Source organism: Vulpes lagopus, chromosome 19 (assembly GCF_018345385.1).
Source record: "Vulpes lagopus strain Blue_001 chromosome 19, ASM1834538v1, whole genome shotgun sequence".
Classification (NCBI taxonomy): domain Eukaryota; kingdom Metazoa; phylum Chordata; class Mammalia; order Carnivora; family Canidae; genus Vulpes; species Vulpes lagopus.
Window position 1 is genome coordinate 17,463,803 of NC_054842.1, and position 20,943 is coordinate 17,484,745.

At 39.8% G+C, this 20,943-nt stretch overlaps 1 protein-coding gene across 9 annotated transcripts in view; it reads left to right on the forward strand.

Annotated features, from left to right (window-relative positions):
* Positions 1-20,943, forward strand: part of NEK10 (NIMA related kinase 10) — a 230,932-nt gene that overhangs the window by 31,354 nt on the left and 178,635 nt on the right. For 7 of the 9 annotated variants that reach the window (XM_041734504.1, XM_041734495.1, XM_041734497.1 and 4 more), the window contains 5 exons: positions 6,324-6,408; positions 15,065-15,106; positions 16,556-16,634; positions 17,772-17,839; positions 19,504-19,583. In XM_041734504.1, the coding sequence (XP_041590438.1) occupies positions 6,324-6,408; positions 15,065-15,106; positions 16,556-16,634; positions 17,772-17,839; positions 19,504-19,583 (354 nt within the window). Of the gene's footprint in view, positions 1-6,323; positions 6,409-15,064; positions 15,107-16,555; positions 16,635-17,771; positions 17,840-19,503; positions 19,584-20,943 lie in introns of those variants that run through there. The other 2 variants (XM_041734501.1, XM_041734502.1) reach the window with 2 other exon arrangements.

A 20,943-nucleotide genomic window follows, 5' to 3' on the forward strand; every position in this document is an offset into this window, starting at 1 on the left:
GCCCCTCATTATACCTTGGAGAGTTATTTTCTTTCACCTCTGAACCTCTGCCTATGCTAATTCTCACCTTAAGCCTGCTGCCCCCACCTCTTAGCCTTCCTGGCTGTTCTGGTCTCTCAACTAGCCCTGCCCCACCTCTTCCCTCTCATGGCCCTGGGCTCCTGTTCCTCCCACCATACTCTAGGCTTTGGTGTTTTGTCTCCAACTCAAGTCATTAACACTGGTTTTATAGGGAAGCATAGAGGCTGAGGGTCTTCATGTAGTGGAATTCTCTGCATTAAATTATTGTGAGCACCATAAAAAAATATGTGGATACAGAAAATTATAAAAAATGAAAAATTACCCTTTATACCTCTCTTAGAAATAGCTGAATTAATTCTTGCTATATTTCCTTCTAATCTCTTTTACAATTCTATGCTTTTTTCTTCATTTATATGAGAAATTATTACACACATACAAAACCATATTATGCTTTTATCCAGAGTAAAGTTTTTAAAAGAGCTGCATCATTGTCTTTTTGTCTTTTTTGTTCTAAGTTTCACAATCTTAAATGTGGAAAGGAAGAAAATAACCTTCAAGAACCTAGGATTTCACATAATCCTCAAACAAAAAATAAGCATTCCTGTTCTTCCCATCACCTAACTTGGAATAAATATTTAACTTTTGCATTTTCATTTCCCCTCAAAATGTTAGTCTCCACACACACACACACACACACACACACACACACACACACAAGACATCATCCAATTATAGAGGTAGAATGGACCATGAAGAAAAACATCCAGTCCAACCTCATTTGATAGATGCAGTAGCTGAGAGGTTAAGGCCAAGCTCAAGGTCCTCAGGCAGGACTTAACTGGTATTCTTTTCTCCTATGCCTCACTTGTTCCCAGGTTCTTTATTAATCAAAATATATTTAACATTTTCCTTCAATTTTGCACCAGGAAAGTATCACTTCAGTTATCATGTTCTCTTTTCCTCTATCTACTACTGCTTCTTGCAAAAATCATTCACTTGGATGTCTAACAGGCATGAAATTAAAATGTCTCCACCTTCCCAGGAAAGCATTGCCTGTTCTTGGGCCACATGTAACCACTAACCAATTAAATGTGGCCAAATCAATAAATGACAGCTTCCATCATCCCTTTATCAGCTTTGCTCTGACAGACTTTACCTTATAAGTTGTATGTAGTTGCTGTTGATTCATCTTTTGTTTTACATATTGGTTAATGGACTTTTTCTTCTTTGGAGACCCCGAAGTTGACATACCTTAAATAGTACCTTTGATTTTTCTCACCTAACTTGCCCTCCTTGAGCTTTTCTCTTCCCCATCTATTGACCTGGTCCAAGCTGCCACCATTCCTCGCTTGGACAATTACACTAGGATAACCGGGCTCCCAGCTTTGATTGTTGGCTACCTACATTGTTCTCAACACTACTTCCAAAAGGATCCTTTCAAAATTTCTTTTAGATTGTATTAGTTCTTTGCGTAGAGTCTTCTAGTGGTTCTGCAGGGTCCTTATTCTTATTCTTAATTCCCTTCAGATCTGGCTCTTGCCATCTTTCTGATTTCAACTTCTGTTACTTTGTCTTCTCTCACTTTGCTCTAGCCCCATGAGTTTCCTTGCTATTCCTTGCACAAACAACAACACTCTTGCTCAGGGACTATATATATATAACTCTTCTGCTATTCTGACCTAGATTCACTCTTCAATTCACTTGAATGCTAATTTTATCAGAGAATTCTTCTCTGACTGCCCTAAAGTAGTATCCCCTAGACTCCTTAAACTCTTAATCTTTGTTGTCCCACATTGTATACCACTTCATATAAATTTTTATTAGTTTCTGTTTATTATTGGCCTTGTCCCTTTAGAAGGTAAGTCCCATGAACACAAGTGCATGGTTTTGTCCTTTGCTGTACCCCTGGGCGTGTAACAGTGCCTGGCTACCAATAAGTGATGAGTAAATATTTGAAAGCATTCTACCTCGGAAACTTCCATCAACTGTGTAGAAGAAACACCTGTAGACAGTCCTTTCTGCTCAATATCTCCCTGACTTTAGGACCAGTAATGACCCATTGGATGGACTTCTGGTTGGGCACCTATTTGGGGCTGGATTTAGTGGGCAACTCAGAGGAAGAATAAAGACCCACAAGGAATAGTGGAACAAGTCAATAAAGATTTCTTGAATATTCATCTGTAATTAATTTTTTCACACACATTCTTTTTTCTTCTAAGTTTTACCATGTCTATTTTGATGTGAATTTTACTTTTCTAGTATTTACCCCCCACCCCACAACAACTACAACAACAACACAGGGCTCTGTTTTATGAATTTGTGATAATATTTATTTTGAAACAGGCTTCAATTTCTTCACTCTTAAATTTTGAGTCAAAGGCAGAGGTTTTGTTGTTGTCTTGTGTGTTAATGAAAAGGGAAATTTAAGTTACACCCCACCATGAAGATACTCCTTACTCTGAGTGAGAACCAGAGCGAAGCATGGTACAAATGAGGTCTAGGGTGAACCTCTGGTGTGTGTCAGCCCCTGGATTCAGCTAACATCAGACCGTTTGGCTGGCTTGTTGATCTTGGTACTTGCAGGTTTATGATGCAATACCACAGTCCCATGACTGATTTTTCTGTGGAGCCCTCACATCATATATTGGTTTCTTTCAAGAAGGTGAAACCCTAACTACCCCTCTTTTCAATGACTGTGTGGCCAGTGCCATTTTTCCTTCCCTTTTTGTATCGATAGCAGAAAGTGACGTGTGATGCTGAAAGCCATGTGGCAGGTGGTCATGGACAAAGGCCGTGGGAGCTGATCACGCTGTCATGTATTAATAGTCCTGCGAAAGAAGTGGCAAAAGTTCAGTCACAAGAGGGGATAAATATTTGCCTGCTCATGAATCTGCTGCTGTGTGGTGGTTATATTGGGACATATCCTCCAGGGAAACAGTATCTTTGCAGACAGACAACTTTTTCATAGCTGCCTCAGAGGACCCCCGGCTGCTCAACATTCCTGATTCCACAGTAAATGTGCTGGAGAGTCATTGTCTCCTTAGTCACCCCTGCCTGGGGGACCTGGAGTGGGGGTGGGCTGAGAAGGGATTGAAGGAGCACAGAACTCAGCTCCCAGTTCTACTCTCATATGCAGTCTTGGGCCAGTCACACAGCTCCTTAGGGCTGTAGTCACTGACTCAGTAGAACAAGGGTACCTGTCTTTACAATTGGTCATTATTTTTCTCTACAATTCTCTGGTTGCACTAAGTTGTGTGTTTCCTAGTCCCCCAACTCTTGGCAAACAGAGATATATATCATCTTACGGAACACGCCATTCTTCTTGAATACCAGAGCTCTATCCCATGTGCTGTGTCCTGGTGGGGGGTTAAGGGCTGGGAGCCAAGAAAGGAACAACTGCTCCTCCAGAGGTCGGTGCTCAGAGAGGAGAAGTCAGAGGACTCAGACACCAGGAATTCTATTTACATTTACAACAGCCGAGGCCAGAATCATGTAGAAATATTAATAGCCTTGGGATTTGGTCCCAAAATTGCAAAACAAAAAATGCCATTTGCCTGGAACAGAACTTTTAACACGGACTTTTCTGGAACTCTTCATTTATTTGTATTCCTTTAATAATAATAATTTTAAGAAGCCTATTCTGGAATTTTTTTCTTTTCTTTTTTAGAGGAGGGGGAAGGAAATAGAAGAAAACTTTTCATATTTATTTTAATATGAAAAACATTGCAAAGGTCATGAACTTTCCCTGTGAAGAGTGTATATAGTTAACAGGAAAAATACCAGTGCACACATATTTGTAGTATGAATCACCTCTTAATATGGCTTTTCCTCTAAATAATGAAAAGCAATCAGCATTAAACCTCATCAGGTTTTTAGCAGCTGTTGCAACTTGATCATTTTTTCTGTTAGATCTTTGGGATGTCCTATCTTTGCACTACAGTTTAGGCTACATGCTATCTTTAGCTGACCCCAGCACCTGAAAGGGAAAGCAGTCATGTGCCGTCTCCCTATTTATAAAGATTAAAGGTATTTTGTCTGTAATAGGAGCCTCAGAATAACCACATCCTTACAAATGTTCCCATAGGTGATTGTTTTAAATTCAAGTGTATTTAGAGTTTGCATTATTTTTCCCAACACAAGGAAGTCAAGATGAACTATAGGGTAGCTTCCCAGTGTGGCCTTGGCTAATTCTCCCTGGCTGGCAGCCCTGGTATGGGTTGATCCTGCTTTTTTTTTTTTTTTTTAATTTATGATAGTCAGAGAGAGAGAGAGAGGCAGAGACACAGGTGGAGGGAGAAGCAGGCTCCATGCACCGGGAGCCCGATGTGGGATTCGATCCCGGGTCTCCAGGATCGTGCCCTGGGCCAAAGGCAGGCGCCAAACCGCTGTGCCACCCAGGGATCCCCGATCCTGCTTTTATTCTTAGAAGAAACTGAGCTTTGCCTCCATAGCAAATGTGTCAGTGTCATGGTGGCTGGGCTGGAGGAGGGCCATGATTTGATGGTAGCTATGGTGGGCAGCTCCTGTCAGGAGTCCTGGTGATGGTAGGAAGAGCAATTCTCAGCCAGTGATACTTTGGGGATGTCCTGCTCAGCGAGGCCTCTGCCAGGGACTCTAATCTATCAGGAGCACTCAGGCATCCCTGAGAATATAACAATATGGGAAAGCATATTTACCAATCTCCCTTCTATGAGCTAAGTCATAGGGAATGGCAATTGGGAATGGAGTGAAGTGGGGTAGAGTGGAAAGTGACATCTCCAGTGACCTTAGATGGTTGTCCTGCTTTTGAGGAGGGTGGGTCTCATGCACTCAGTTTTGAGATGTGCAGGTTTGGGGACAGAACTGAATTGCTCAGGACCACAAAGGAGACGAAGCTCAATTCTACCACCAAAGGCTAAGGATGAATATGAGGCAGGCCAGGCAAGGGTTGGCTTGGGACCTCAGCTTAAGCAGATGTTGCATTTTATGGAAGGGCAGATCCTTAAAGTATCCTAACCTTGCTGGATACCTAACTAGCTCAACTGTGGAGGTGGGAGAGGGTGCGAGAAAGTATGTGGATTCCAGTCTGGAATAGCTTTTGTTATCTTCCTCGGTTTTTCTCGGCTATCTATGGAATAGCAGACACTTTTTGTTTGAGGGTTTTGTTAGCATTTGCACCAAGTGCCACTGTCAGACTGAGATGAGGGTTGCTTGAGATCATGTCCGTGCTCGCCTTCCCTTTTCTCCTTCATGCTCCCCACTCCTGGTGGTCTTCCCTGAGGGCATGTCCTCAATCATTCACCTACATACCAACCTTCATCTCAGGCTCTGCTTCTGGGGAAACTGTTTTATGAAAATACTTTATCATGGTGTTTTCCAAACTGTCCACCAAAGTGCCCTCGAGACTACAGAGAACCCTCAGGGGTGTCATAGGGTCTTCTAAATTTGCAATGAACACAGAGCTATTCAGTATTCATCAGACCCAGTGCAAACTACTCCAGGTACTTTATGATTTCCATATGAAGGTTGTGCTTCCTTCGTTTAAATGATGGCTTGTCTTTCTGAAGCTGGGTTTTCCATAGTTGTTATGATAAAAGTACGATGTGAAAATCAGCTGGAAAAGGAGATGAAGGTGACATAGTCTCCAATCTGATTGCAAGGCTTGAGAATTTGTTGAGTGCACGCACAGGTGCACAGCACCCCATTCATAAGTAAATGTGATCAAGAATAAAATAAAAACAGTTTTCTCATAACGTATGTGTATGAGTTTTTTGAATGGATACTAAGTTATAGGGGCATACATTCTTATTGAAGTTGAATCTAATTTTTTTTAAGATTTTTTTTTAAGTTTATTTATTCATAAAGACACAGAGAGAGAGAGGCAGAGACACAGGCAGAGGGAGAAGCAGGCCCCATGCAGAGAGCCTGACGTGGGACTCCATCCCAGGTCTTCCAGGATCACGCTCTGGGCTACAGGCGGCGCTAAACCACTGTGCCACTGGGGCTACCCCAAAGTTGAACCTAATTACTGGAACTTTTAGCTATTTCTTTTGGTCCGGCACTGCCCTTAGCCAGTAAGGGCACTCGGAGCCAAATAATTTCGGGGCTTCTGCTTAATAATGATAAAAAAACAGTTTGTATGTATTTTGCACTACAATGGATTAGGTGTCCAGGTACCAACAAACACTCCTTATTACAGATTAAATTTGAAATAAATTAATGCTATTCCTTTGTATGTTCCTTATTCTCCTTCGTCTTGTGTTGTTCTGTCATTGGCCTTTTAAACATGGACAAACACACTTTCTCTTGTTTTCTTCTTTCAGAGAGTGGGTTCATCGAGCCCCATCTATTCATTTTCTGAGAGTGTTAATCTGTCTGAGACTTCTAATGAGGGATCCATGTTATCAGGTTGGTTGGAAAAAATAAAAATAATTCTTACTTGTTATGAAGACAAGTAAAAAAACTGGGGCCACGTTAACTTTTTTTCTCTCTCACAACTCAAGAGGTTTAAGATTTCGGAGGTATCTCACCTGCTATTTAAAATATCTGAGAGAAATGACAAAAAGTCTATATATTTCTGCTATATTAACTGTGGGATTAAGTAGATGGAACTTTTGGTGTATGTTCTAAACCACTGGCAATTCAGAGCAGTGTACACTTGGCCACACCTTTTAGTGTGTTCAAGGCTAAGCAGCTGACTGGGTCAAAGTCAGCAGTGACAAGCAGCGGCCTTCTCGGGGGGGCTCCAGAGGCAGCCAGTGGAAAGGCAGTGCCTGGTGTTTTAGCATGCTGCAGAGTCCATGCCCTTCCCCACATTTAGCCTCCCACTCTGAGTTAGAGGTGATCAAGGAACCTCCTACTAGTCCCAAATGAGGGTTGCAAGGTCAAGAACCTTTCCCTCCTCTCACTAGTTTTTTTTTTTAAGGTTTTATTTATTATGAGAGAGAGAAAGAGAGAGAGAGAGAGAGAGAGAGAGAGAGAGAGAGAGACAGGGAGAAGCAGGCTCCATGCAGGGAGCCTGAGGGGGGACTTGATCCCGGGCCTCCAGGATCACAGCCTGAGCCAAAGGCAGTGCTAAACCGCTGAGCCATCTGGGCTGCCCCTTCCTCTCACTAGTTAATGGTGTGTGCTGTCTCTCGTTAGTGCTTCTTAAACTTTAATGCACATAGGAATCCCCTGGGAATCTTATAAATGCATATTCTGATTCAGCAGGTATATAGTGAGGCCCAACTTTGCATTTCTAAAAAGCTTCCAGAGGATACCCATGCCCCTAGTCTGTGGCCCATACTTTGCATAGCAAGGACTTAGTGTTTTCAAAGTGAGGCTCTAAAGAAAACTTACCTAACAATTCACCTGGACCTTGAAAATTAGTTCTTCCAGTATGGCTGGTAGATAGCTGCCTCCATAAAGCAGCAGTTCTCAAACTTTTGTGTGCATTAGAAACACATGGAGGACTTAATGATTGCTAGGGCCCATCACCAGTTTCTAATTCACTAGGTTTGTGGAGGGCCTGAAAACCTGCATTTCTAATAAGTTCCCAGGTATTGCTGATGCTGCTTGTGAGGGGACCATGGTGTGAGAACCACTACTCCAAAGCCTCAGGTTTGCTTATTTAGTGATTATCGTTTCTGCTTGCCGGTGTTAAATATCTAGGATGTTCTTATTATTCATACACATACTTCAGTAATTTTCATAGATTTTTTTTTCCCCAAAAAAGCATCTCCTTTTATACTCTGTCCTGATAAGCTACTAGGAACCTCAGACCACTTGGAAGATCTTTTATTTTTGATTTGATTTTATTGATGAATTGTTTGAGTCAGAATGTGTCTGACTCCAATAATGGTCTTTTTCAAACTTGGCACTTAAAAAAAGTATTTTGGTACTAGTCAGCTATAGAGCCTGCTCTGATTTGAAACTTCTAGGATTCATGGTGGTTCCACATCTTTCCTTTAGAAGAATCACCACTTCCTCATGAGCAGGCTTTGTGCTGTTATCATCCAGGTAGCCCTTTGACTGTGGGCCTCAGGATATAGAAAGCCAAATGGCTTTCTGTCCTGATTGCTCGAAGTTTTCAGGGAAGACAGTATCCTTTCTCCACTATGACCAGCTTTACAGAACTGTGTTCCATGCATTTCTGAGCTGCTGTTTGCAATTCTGTATTGGTCATATCTAATAAGGGTGGACCATGTGTCCCATTTTGCCTGGATCAGTTCCTGCATGTATTCATTGTTCCCACTTAATTATTAATAGTACCCTCTTTGACTCTCATGCAGGTGGATTGTTAGCAGGAGATCTATTTATTTGACTTACAGAAAATAACAAAATAGATGTTCTCAGAGATGTTCTGTTTGTTCAGAAAATTGATGACAGTTGTTTCATACTCTGCTGATCTCCATCGAAGGTATTGCCTTTCTTAGTCTAATTCTTGATGGATTGGTACAGGGTTGATTGCTCTGCTCTCTAGGAAAGAGTTCAGTGACCTCTTTGTTTATGGGACTTTGTGACTAAACATGTATTAAATGAAGTCTTTCCCTGATTTCTAGCCTTTCCATAGAAGGGGATTCTCTCTGAATCTCTCCTCCTGGCTTTCTTTCCACAAAGAAGAGCATGTGCTCAGGCAGTTGTTTAACTTCTTGAGCTGCCAAAAATCGTTAGCCAAAGTCACAAAGCTTTGCTGGGATTTACTATAATTTATGCCGGTGAATCTCAGCAAGACTTCACCTTTGCTAGGTGTTCCTTTCGTCTCTTGTTGAGTCAGTGCTACAGGATCCATGGTGGCTGATCCAAACCATGTCCACTTCTCATACCCCAACCCCCTCCTACCCCTGTTATTCTCACCAATCACAGCATTGTCTGTTTTATGGAGAATACCAAAGTCATCCCAGTGGGAGCTCTCTTATTATCTCTTCTCTGTTGCTTGAAATATTTGGATTATCTTGAAACTTTATGTTCTTCTTGTTTCAGAAGAAATATCCCTCCTCCTTGCCAAGGCTTTACCCATCTATCCTTTTTCTTAGTGTGTTAGTGGCTCCCTTTCTATTTTCCATTGTCATAAAAATGTCCTTTCTTTGACCCAGATATCCCTTCACATCTTCACCTTACCTTCATTGCTACGTTTCTTGAAAGGTCAGGCTATTTCTCTTGAATGTAACTTCCTTTCTATCAGGATTAATGGGCTACATAACTTGTGCACTGAATTCTGTGATAAGGTTCCCTCTAGGAGCTATGCTTCAGTCAGCATTCCTTGATCCAGAAGTTGCAAACTGTTGGCTCATAGATTGGATCTTGCCTGCCAGGGACTTCAGTATATGTTTAATGGAGATCCAGGTGAGAAAAAACTGGATGGAATGAAAGAGAAGCCATTTTGAAGGTATAAGTGCCTAGAGTTTGTCATAATCTTTTTTAAGATTTTATTTATTCATGAGAGACATACAGAGAGAGGCAGACACATAGGCAGAGGGAGAAGCAGGCTTCTGCGGGGAGCCCAATGTGGGACTCGATCCCAAGACCCTGGGCTCATGCTCTGAGCTTAAAGGCAGACACTCGGCCATTGAGTCACTCAGGTGTCCTGAGTTTGTCATAATTAAAGAAAGACCTATGTTCTGAGATTTCAAGTATAGTAGGAGTCCCAAGCAGGACAATGATAAATTTGGACTCATTACTACTGTGAAGCCATAGCATATTGCTTATCGAGGATAAAGTGAAAATCTTAGAAGTTCCCAACCAATGATTATGTTAGAAACCACAATACAAAGACTGTCACGCTGACTGACCTAATCCCAGAACCTGTGTTCCTCATCTCCTGTAGTAGCACACGGGCTTTGCCACATTTTCTGTCTGCCTTCACCCTTCCCAAGAGGTTCTACTTTTTCTTCAGCATTTTGTGTTTTTTTCTGTATTGTTTACTTTATTATTTACTTGCTCTTTTTCTTTCTTTTTGTTTTTAAGATTTTATTTATTTGAGAGAGAGAGAGAGAGAGAAAGAGAGAGAGATGCAGAGATATAGGCAGAGGGAGAAGCAGGTTCCCTGCAGGGAGCCAGATGAAGGACTCAATCCTGGATCCCAGGATCATGCCCTGAGCCAAAGGCAGATGCTCAACCACTGAGCCACCCAGGTTTTCCTACTTGCTCTTTTTCTTAAACCTGCCTTCCTAAATGTTAGCCTTCCCAAAGTTCTTTTCTTTGATCATCTTCTCCCCTATCTTCCACGCTCTTGGCTTTAACTATCATGGTTGGCATTGTTGTTTTTTTGCCCACAGGTACCTATCTCTGGTCTCAAACTTTTTTCTTTATGTAAATGCCAAATTTCCAGGGGTATTTTGGTTGGCCATGTGGATGACACAATAGTATTGTGGTTCTCGAAGTGCGATCTGGGGACTGCTTACAGGTCTCTGAAACCCTTTCAGGGGTTGTACCGGGCCAAAAGTATCTTAAAAATAATGCCATGATGTTGCTTGTCTTTTCACACACACTGTCTTACATGTGTACAGAGGCTATAGGATGTGTAATGATGTCATGGCTCTGATGGCTGATGAAATAGTGGCTTGTGTACTCCTGTTTTTAAAATTTCTCACTTTTTTCTTTTTTAAAGATTTATTTATTCATTCATGAGAGACACACAGAGAAAGACAGAGACATAGGTGGAATAAGAAGCAGGCTCCATGCAGGGAGCCCGATGCGGGATGTGATCCAGGACCCTGGGATCATGCCCTGAGTGAAAGGCAGATGCTCAACTGCTAAGGCACCCAGGCATCCCTAAAAATTTCTCACTTTTAACTTCTGATTTGGTAAATAGATATAACCTACATAAACAGAACTCTGAGGTTCTCAGTAATTTTTAAGAGCATAAAGGAGTACAGAGACCAAAGAGTTTGAGAAGCATTGTGGGAGTGCATTCCACCCAATAACTTTAAAATGGAGCTCTTTGCTTCTTCTTCTCACCTTGAACCTTCAGAATCAACTCCCAGCTCTTTTAGTAGCACCAGCTTGCCTCCAGACCCCGAGGTAGGAAACTTTGAAACCTTTCTTGTATTTCCTTTTGACTCACCCCCTACAAGTAGAGCAATAACCAAGTTTGTTTTTAGAAGAGTATTACTCTTCAATCTGGAAAGATAAGATGCCAGTGGATAGAGGGGCCTTAAAATCATGACCCAGGAATGAGCAGCACGAAACCACTGTTGAGTTTTGAACAGAAGAGTGAAGAAATAGCAGTTGTGATTCCCTACTTAAGGGCTCACCACAGTGTTTCTGGCATTGATTTGGTTTCTGGTTAGGTTTAGGATGAGAGCATCTAATGGCACTGACATTTTCAGCCGTGGCAAAAATAGTGGTGCACCAGCAACAGCCATGTGGGTGCTGCATTATGCTCTGTTTTTTTGAGAACATGCTCATTATCTGTAGTATATTATTATTTCTTTTTTAAAGGCAAATCTCAGAAACTAGTCAGAGCATGGTGAACTGAAGGACAGATTGACTTGGGGGACTTTCTCCAGGTCATTGGGCTCAGAAGTCCAGAACCCAGTCTTGTGACCCCCGGCCTTGTGACCATGGAGAAAAGGCTGAGATCTGACAGGGCACCCAGGAAGTGTTGCTGTAAATCAAGTGTGCAGTCATATTTACTTTTCAGATTAGACCCAGAACTGGTAAGCCCAGGTATGTGCGTACTTTGTGGTCTTGGTTTTTTCCAGTTGACGCTCACAAGTGAAAGCAGTCACATTGGTACAACCAAAGGAAACATAAGGAAGACTAGGAGTTGTGAGCAATCTTCTGGCCTTACTCCAGTCTACATAGAAATAAGGCGGTTGGAGGGTGACCTGTTTATTTTGTAAACGAAGGGTAAATTGAGTATAAGCCTCTCTCCCCTGTCTGTACTTCAAACAGTGCTTCTTAAATGGAGTTCTACAGAAGTTAATATGCATTTTGTGAAAAGAAATGTGCTTCAGTTGATGATGTTTGGGAAAAGCTGCACTTTAGTCCTCCCATTGGAGGTTTACGGCACTCAGCATGTTAAAGGCTCAGAGGGGTCCTATGATAAAAGCATTTCTCAAACTCTGTTTAACGTATCATTTCCCAAGGTAATTTGAATTTGGTCATGAAATTATTATTGTTTTTAAAATAGAATGTGTAATACCACCTTCTGTACAGAATAAAAGGGTTATTCCCAGAACAAAGTTTGGGAAAAATGACTTAGTCTTGAATTGTTAATAGTGATTATTGAATAGCTATGTAGTCAACATAAAAATTTAAAAATGACCATGACCAATCATTTATTTATCTTTTCTTTTTTTAAAGAGATTTTATTTATTTATTTATTTGACAGAGCAAGCGAGAGTGAGCATGAATGGGTGAAGGGGTGGAGGGACAAGCAGATTCTCTGCTGAGTGGGCAGCCCGACCCTAGGCTGGATCCCTGGACCCTGCCATCATGACCTGAGCTGAAGCTAGACATTTAACTGACTGAGTCACCCAGGTGCCCCATGACCAATCATTTCAACATTATTCTCTCCATTGGTGTCCTCTCATTCCCAAGCTTCAAATTTAAATCTTTAAGTCAGCAGCCCCCAGATTTCAATGTTTTACGCTCATTTCATCTTTCATGGCCTCTTGTACTTTTTTAAAGTGAATATTCTATCAGCAGCTCAATATGTTGCAAGTAGAGTCTTCTCTAACCCAGACTCTTCCTCTCTTTTCCCTTGGGTCTGTTATAGTATCTTGCTGCCCCTCAGTCCCCAGGCTCAAATATGGTGATGTCTTCTTTGTTCCTTTTCTTCCAGCCTGCCTTCATATTTGGTTGATCACACTACTTCATAGACCATCCCTGCCTTTCCACATTCTCCTGCCCACTGCCACTGCCAACCAACTGGGCTTCTGGGTGGCTCTCTTTCCCCCTCTAGTTCATTGAAAAACCAGAGGGAGGTCCTCATGGCTGATTCTAATCATCCCTTGTTCACACAATGTTTTTATCAGATCTCATGGTCCACAGAATAAAAGTCAGATTCAGGTTCACAGCTAAGTTTTTCTATAGTTTGGTATCACTGCTTTTCTGATATTATTTCCAGTAATGGTCTTCATGGAGTTACAGAAGTGCTTCTTAGAGTTATGGGACACCTTGATGTTCTTCTGCACAACTTCTGCATACCTCTGGACCTGTTGTTCTCTTTGCTTGGAATCTCCCTGGTTTTTACCTATTTCTTCTCAGCAAATCTATCTTTCCTTCTAAACCTTTTCAGAGGCCACCATCCTTATGATGTTTTCTGTAGTCCTCTCAGTGAGATATAACATGTCCCTCCTGGCACATCCATAGCACTTCATGCATAACTTTTTGATAACACTTACCAATTCTATCTTAAATGCCTATTGTTTATATATCTACCTTATACTTGCCTAAAGCTCAGTGAAGTAGGCCTCGGTCATCTGCATAGTTGTGTCCTCTTCGGAGCCTCATTCAAATAAGAATGAAAAAAAATTGTTGAGGGGATCCCTGGGTGGCGCAGCGGTTTGGCGCCTGCCTTTGGCGCCAGGGCCCGATCCTGGAGACCCAGGATCGAATCCCACATCGGGCTCCCGGTGCATGGAGCCTGCTTCTCCCTCTGCCTGTGTCTCTGCCTCTCTCTCTCTGTGTGACTATCATAAAAAAAAAAAAAAAATTCCACCTTTAAAAAAAAAAAAAAGAAAAAAAAGAAAAAAATTGTTGAATAAACATTAATAGTTATATTTTTAATTTTTTAATTTTTTTACATTGTTTTAAAATGTTATTTTTTATGTATAAAATATTCTGCTGTAACTAGGAATAATGTATACAAAATTCTATTCTTTAATTATAGCTCTTCTAGAGTGAGTAGCAATGATGAAAATTCAAATTAGTGGGTAATCACAGAACTATTTTTAATTGAGTTGTAAGTATTGCTTCATGCTTAATTTAAACATGTGTATGTTTAGTGTTTCCAAATTCACTGCACATACAGTAAGGAAACCTTGAACAAGAAGCCTTAAGAATCTGAACCCTTTTTTCAACCTGCACACTCAGTTGACTTCAAAGTAGAACTAGATTGTTCTCCCTTACACTGGAGTACTCATTGCCATGAATTTCCCAGAATTAGAATGATGGCTAAATATTTATTTTTCAAATGACTTCCGTGTATGCGTGTTAAGAAGAGTGCACCTTTAATTAAACAGGTTAGGGTCACTTGAAACACATTTGCCTTAAGACAAATGTCAATGTGGATAATCTGAGAGCATTTGCTATTAATAGAGTTCCAAGTTGGTCCCTCTCACTACTACAACCTTCTACCCCTTGTCTTCCCTAATTATCACTTTCAGACAGAGTAGTTTCAGAAGTCTCATGAAATGCCTTCTTATTGGGAGTCGGTTTTGAAAACCTGTATCAGGAGACATTTTGTGATGATTATTCTTACCTTTGTTAAAAGAATGGGTTTAATAAGACCATTAGCCTCTTCATTTTAAGGAGGAGACCTAGTACAATCCTAGTCAACTTTTACTGCCTGTGAATTACCTGGGAATCTTGGGGGAAATTCAGAATGCAATTCGTGAGGTTCAGGTTGTGGAGGAGATTCTTCATTTCTCACTAGCTCTTCGGTGAGGTTGATGCTTCTGTCCGTGGACTACACTAGGCAGAGGTCTACAGGAAGGTGGAGTTGGTGATAGTGGATTCCCTTCCTCCCCAGGCCTGTCACTTAGGCAAAGTGGCTTACCTTTTTGGGTCTTATTTGTTCTAATCTGCATTGTGAGGGAATAATATCTAACAGCTCTTTCCAGCTTTAGCATTTTATGATGACATGAGGGGAAGTAAAAAGAATGAGTAGTCAGGCTGCAGGTCTGAGCATATTTTCATTCTTTTAATTTCAACCCAACTTTAATATTTATCAACAGTTTATTTTAAATGTGGTATGAATAACAAATATTAAAGAATTGTATATTTATGTTAAAATGTGGATCTTCAAAAAATAATTATAGATCTCATGATTTAATAAAGAACTTACATATAAAATATACTTCACCCTCCACCCTCATCTTTTGTGTATGTTTTGTTGTTTTCGTTTTATTAGGAAATACTCCATAGCTTGGGTGGAGTTGAAAACCTAGCTCAGGTAAGTTTCCTTTGCAGTGGCTGGTCTTGCCTTTCCATTTAGTGCCATGGCTCTGGGCAAGGATTACAAAGGTGTGTGACAGCAGATGGCTTTCTTACTTTCGGCTGCCTGCCAAGGGGAGAAGCAGGCAGGGTGGATAAGTGTGTGTGAGGCATGATACTCAGAGCAGGAAGGGACCCATGACATTTTGTTCCAGCTAATTTTACCCAGCCTGCTGAAACAAGAAAGTTCTATAAAAGGTCACATGTCTTTAGTTAGTAATGAAAAGAAATAGGTGTTGGCTGGCAGGCGCAGCATTGCACATACCAAATGATGGGAGAAAAAATTGGTGATGAAGATATTCATAATTTTTTTCACAAAAAAAGAATTTTCATGCTCGCTGAAATATTTCCAAATATACAAGAATGTGAGGAGTCATCTTAACTTGATTTATTTTTCCGCTTTTGTAACTACTGAGGGAAGATAAACAGTTGAGCCAGTCAAATGTTTGAGTTTATTAGTATGATAAGGCAAAATTTCTAGGCATGGCAGTAGGTTGAAACAGTCCATTCTCCTAAAACCTCTGCCATGTAGAAAAAGGATGATTTTCATGATAAACCTGTGGCCCTACAAGCTTATTCTGTATTATTAATGGAAGATTGAGTTTAATGGCAGGTTAATGCTAAATCAATTTTATTTTATTATATTTTCATTCTTAGGAAATTGCTGAAACATGTCTCATTTTTGTTTTTAAGATTTTTTTTTTTAAATTGGCTGGAGTTTACCTCATTTAATGAAGTAGTCTTTCATAAAATTATATCATAAAGGTCCTCTTGTCCACCTTAACTTTCTTTGTAATATTAGAAATTTATGTATATATTTCTCAGCCTATTTCTTATTATAAATTATTTATAATAATTAAGGGATTATCAGACTGCCCCATACCCATTTTATTCTGATTATTGCTATTGGTGTGTATGCTGGTTTTTTGTATTTAAAATTTTTTTTTTTATTGGAGTTCAATTTGCCAGCATATAGCATAACACTCAGCGCTCATCCCACCAAGTGCCCCCCTCAGTGCCCATCACCCAGTCACCCCAACCGCCCCGCCCACCTCCCCTTCCACTACTCCTTGTTCATTTCCCAGACTTAGGTGTCTCTCATGTGGTTTTTTTTTTTTTTTGAATTTTGAGACAACTTAATTAGTTACAAGTCATTCTGAGACTTTCGAGAGTTTATACAATCTTTCCATGGTCCCTCCCTTAACTTCAGGGCATGTAAGAGAAGGCAAAGAATCCAGAAACTCAAGCTACCTTTTCGCACTTGAGTGAACCTGGCCCAGAAGCCCTGAGTATTATTTGATGTATCTGTTGTGCCACCTACAGCTCATTTGTAGAAATACACATTTTGTTCCTTACCTGCTTTTGCTCTCTTTCCTTCTGACTCTTGTTGGTTTGGTTCCTCCTGCAGTACATGGAGATTGTGGCCAATGAGTACCTCAGCTACGGGGAAGAGCAACATAGTGTGGACAAGCTAGTCAACATGACATGTAAGTGTTGTTATGGGGACATGGCAACTTTTCCCACTTGCTTGAATGAGCAGGATGGTGTTTTCAACAGGAGAAAGGATACTGTGAATGCTTGTGAGTGTACACATCCACAGTTATGGGATCAAGAAGAGTCCATGCTAATTGCTATATTCAGTGGCAAAATATACCCAGAAGGAAAACATTAGATCACAACTCTTAACTTGAAAAGCCCAATTTCATGTTGAAGATTTTCACTTATTTTAATGCAAGAGAGACTTCCATAATGGCAGATTGTAGTAAAAATGGTTTTTGCCTCCTCTGATTTCTATTAAGATGTCAGAGGTTAACCACTTTTCATCTATAAAGTTGGGCTAATAATAATACCTACCTCATAAAATTTAAAACATTCTGAACATAAAAAAGAAAGAAAAAAGATCCTGATGTGATGAAGAGAGTGTGAAAACATTGGTCTGGGTGTGTGGCACTCAATCTTCTCTCTCTGGAGGTTCTTTCCAGCCCCACCTTCCATCCTCTCCAGGGTTGATGAGCTGTAGGTCCCCTGTTGTAGTGGGATGATGGTCCATTTTTGTGTGAACTGTCTGGTTTCCCATATTTGTTTCCAGGACAACACACTGATTCTCAGTTACAGGGAGAGGAGAGTACGTGGAGATCCCTAGGCACCAGGAAGTTTCTTTGAGAACAACTGTTCCCTTCATCTGAGGAACCTTGCTCACCTTTCACCTTCAGGGGCTTTCCCTCTCCTCTTTATATTTGAAATCTTTATAGGAAAAAAAAAAAAGAAATCTTTATAGGGAGGATCTTTGAAGAGTTGGTTTCATGTTGAACTTGTAATGATGTTGAGAAACTCATTCAACTTTAAATGGAAGGAATTGTTTGCCTTTTTGCTATCTCCACATCTTATTATTATAATAGTAAAATATAAAAATTATTAGTTGAGCTTAAGAGATAATTCTCAGAGTAAAAAAAATCAAAACAACATAATCCTGTTCCACTTCCCTCCATTGTTATTTTTGTGTTCTCTGCTTTCCCATTTGTCCTTTCTCTGCTTGCCTCTCAGTGCTTTAGACCTGAGATTCTATAAATACTGCTGCCTTTAAGTGCTGAATCCCTTGCTGAGTTATTTCCTTCCTTTTATAGATATTTTTCAAAAACTTGCTGCTGTCAAAGACCAAAGAGAATGGGTCACCACAAGCGGAGCCCATAAGGTGAGTGGTTGCAGAGGGAGTGAGCACTTCAACTTCATATGATAGTGGTTCACATCCACATATGATAGTGGATCACAGGTCAGAGCCCCATGATCAGGTTTCTTATAATTATAGTTCACAAACCTGCTAACCTAGCCTAGAATTGTAAATCTCTGCTAATCCTTTAATATTCTTTATTGGCCTAAGGTGTAAATATAGAAATAGCAAACAGGTTTTCTGAAACTCTGTTTTTTTTTCTTTTTCCTATGCCACTTAATAACAACCAAGTTCATTGCTTTATTTAAATGTTGCTTGAGAAACCCTAGCTATATTTAAACTGTCCCTAAGTGTGTGTTTATAAATGAGCAAATAAAATGTGTGGATACATATAAATATATTCCCTGTGGCACATGGGGTTGAATATGTTTGAACCATATGAAATTATCATGTCTATAGGGAAATCTCATATGGTTCAACATTATAATCAGGTAGTATAGTATTACAAGCATATGGATCAGATATATATTTCAAGATGAATAGATGCAGGTTTATTCAAACGACTAAATTTATATCTATAGCATAAGTAGATGGTAGCTGCCTACAGTCAACTCTCAATAATCTGTTGAGTTCTCATAGCCGCAAAGGCCACTTTAAAGCATTTATTAGAGCAGGTTGCCTAAAAATGTGTTCCTACATGCTGCTCATGTATAGGAGATAGGTTATATACAAATCAATGCTTTCCATTTCAATAACTACATATATTTTACCAATATTATCAGTTAGATCCCGACGAATATTTTTGAGTAGCATTAAGGAGTTAAGTAGTTGTGGCAAAAATTCTGGGAATGATATGTCAGGGACTGAAGTTTGGGGAACATTGTGTTAGAAGATCAGAGAAAAAAGTGAGAGAAGAATAAAGGGAGGGGATCAGAGAAATAAAGGTAATGTTAGCTTCATAAAAAAAATGAATGAAAACATTAAGGAGAAAAAATTGACCTAACAGATACCAAAAATCAGGCAAGCAGTTGTTGCACGGCTTGCAGCTCTGGCCTGAAATATGTCAGGGTGTGCACTTTGGGGAACTCTGAATTCTAAAAGTCTAGAGAGAAGAGTGAATTTGCATTAATGGGAATTCAGAGAAGACAACTGATAAGGCACAGAAGTCCGGCTAAGTCATGTTGCTTAGCATGATGCCTGGAAGCATTGATTCATGCTCTTTCAACATCAATTAGAAATCTGAAAGGCAAATGAAGTGCTTAGTAATGTTGACATATCTTGCTTAGTTTAGGGGAAAAAGGTACCACGTCTTGGAAAGGACCTAATGCAGTGTCTGGTTCAGAATGAGTTCTCAATGACTGGTTGCTCCCAGTATTGTGGTTTCTACCATTAGTCTCCTTACTTCTTTTTGGGGAGAGGTCAGAAGAGACAGAAGGGATACCCTGAGCACACCTTGGCCATGTATCTTGGTCCCTTTTGCTTCCTGCTCTGGGTGAGGAAAGGCACAAGGAACTAATCTTGAGTTTCAAAGCAGGAAGGAGCCCTACCTCTTCAAAGAGCTGGGTGTGATGAATTTTAATAAAACTCCTCTTGAGGTTAAGCCTCAATGTTCTTTGAAAGAAACATTATACCACTCAAGAAGCTTGTAGTACTAACACAATGAAACTTTCTCTTACTTCATTTTTCAGACATTAGTAAATTTACTTGGTGCCCGAGATACTAATGTTTTGTTGGGTGCCCTTCTGGCTCTGGCTAGTTTAGCTGAAAGGTAAGTGTATTTTAATATCTTTCCAGTTCCACTGCCATTGCAGTTTAGGTGGGAAAGATGAAAAAATAGATCAGTTTCTCTAGTTACTTGCCTACTTAGTTATAATTTGTGAAAAATAAGCATGAAGTAGCATTACTATATTGAAGAGGATCCTGGATGAAAAAGTATCATTTTAAAACATAAGTTGGAGGGGAAAATGACAGTTTCTTTTTTCCTGACCAGAAATACTTACCTCGTCTTTCATCCAACCCTCAGATACTTGTACTTCCAAAATAACCACAATATATCTTTGACAACGAAATCTCCCTGACCATAAAAAAAATTCTCTCTTGTATATTTATTCTAACATATAAAACATTTTGGAACATTTTTACTCTTTAAATAATTTTGGATAACATGTTCTTTTATAGATGTCATGATTATTTTAAATAAATGCTTTAAATATATTTTTATGCCAATAAGTGAATCAATGCTTTTTTTTTGTTTTTATTTTTTAACTTGATACAGAATAATTGACACATATAATTGCATATGTTTAAAGTGTACAACATGATGATTTGATGTACATTATGTGTGGAGTGATTAGCGGGCTCAAGAGAATTTATTCACTCATCACATCACACACTTAACTCTTTCGTGTGTATATGCAATAAGAACACTTAAGAAGTGTTCTCATCAGCTTTTAAGTGTAAAATACCATACTATTGGGTTCCTGGGTAGCTCACTTGGTTAGGCAACTGCCTTCTGCTCAGGTCATGATCTTGGGGTCCTGAGATTGAATCCTGCATCAGGTTTCCCATTCAGCAGAGAGCCTATTTCTCTGCCTGCAGCTCTCTCTGCTTATGCTCTCTCTGTCAAATAATAAATAAAATCTTTTAAAAAATAAAATACCATACTACTAACTGTAGTCTCCATGCTGTACATTAGATCCTCAGTACTCATTCTTCTTGTAACTGAAAGATTATACCTTTAACCTGTATTTCCCCTCTGTCCAGCCCCTGGCAACCACTCACCATGCTAATGTCTGTTTCTATGCAATCAGTTCTTTTGTTTTTTGTTTTAGATTCCACATATAATTGATATCATACAGTGTTTACCTTTCTCTGTCTGGCTTATTTCACTTAGTACAATTCCTTCCAGCTTCTTCCATGTTGTCACAAATGGCAGGATTTCCTTCTTTTTTATGAATGGATAATAATATTCAATTATATTTTGTAGGCCCATATAGGTCATTTTTATATCTTTTCTTGTTAATATTGCTGATCATTACTTTTATATGAACAGCCTATGATTCTTTTTGGAGAAAGAGGATCATGGTATCATCGTACTTTTATTAACCAAATTTAAATTGATGACATAG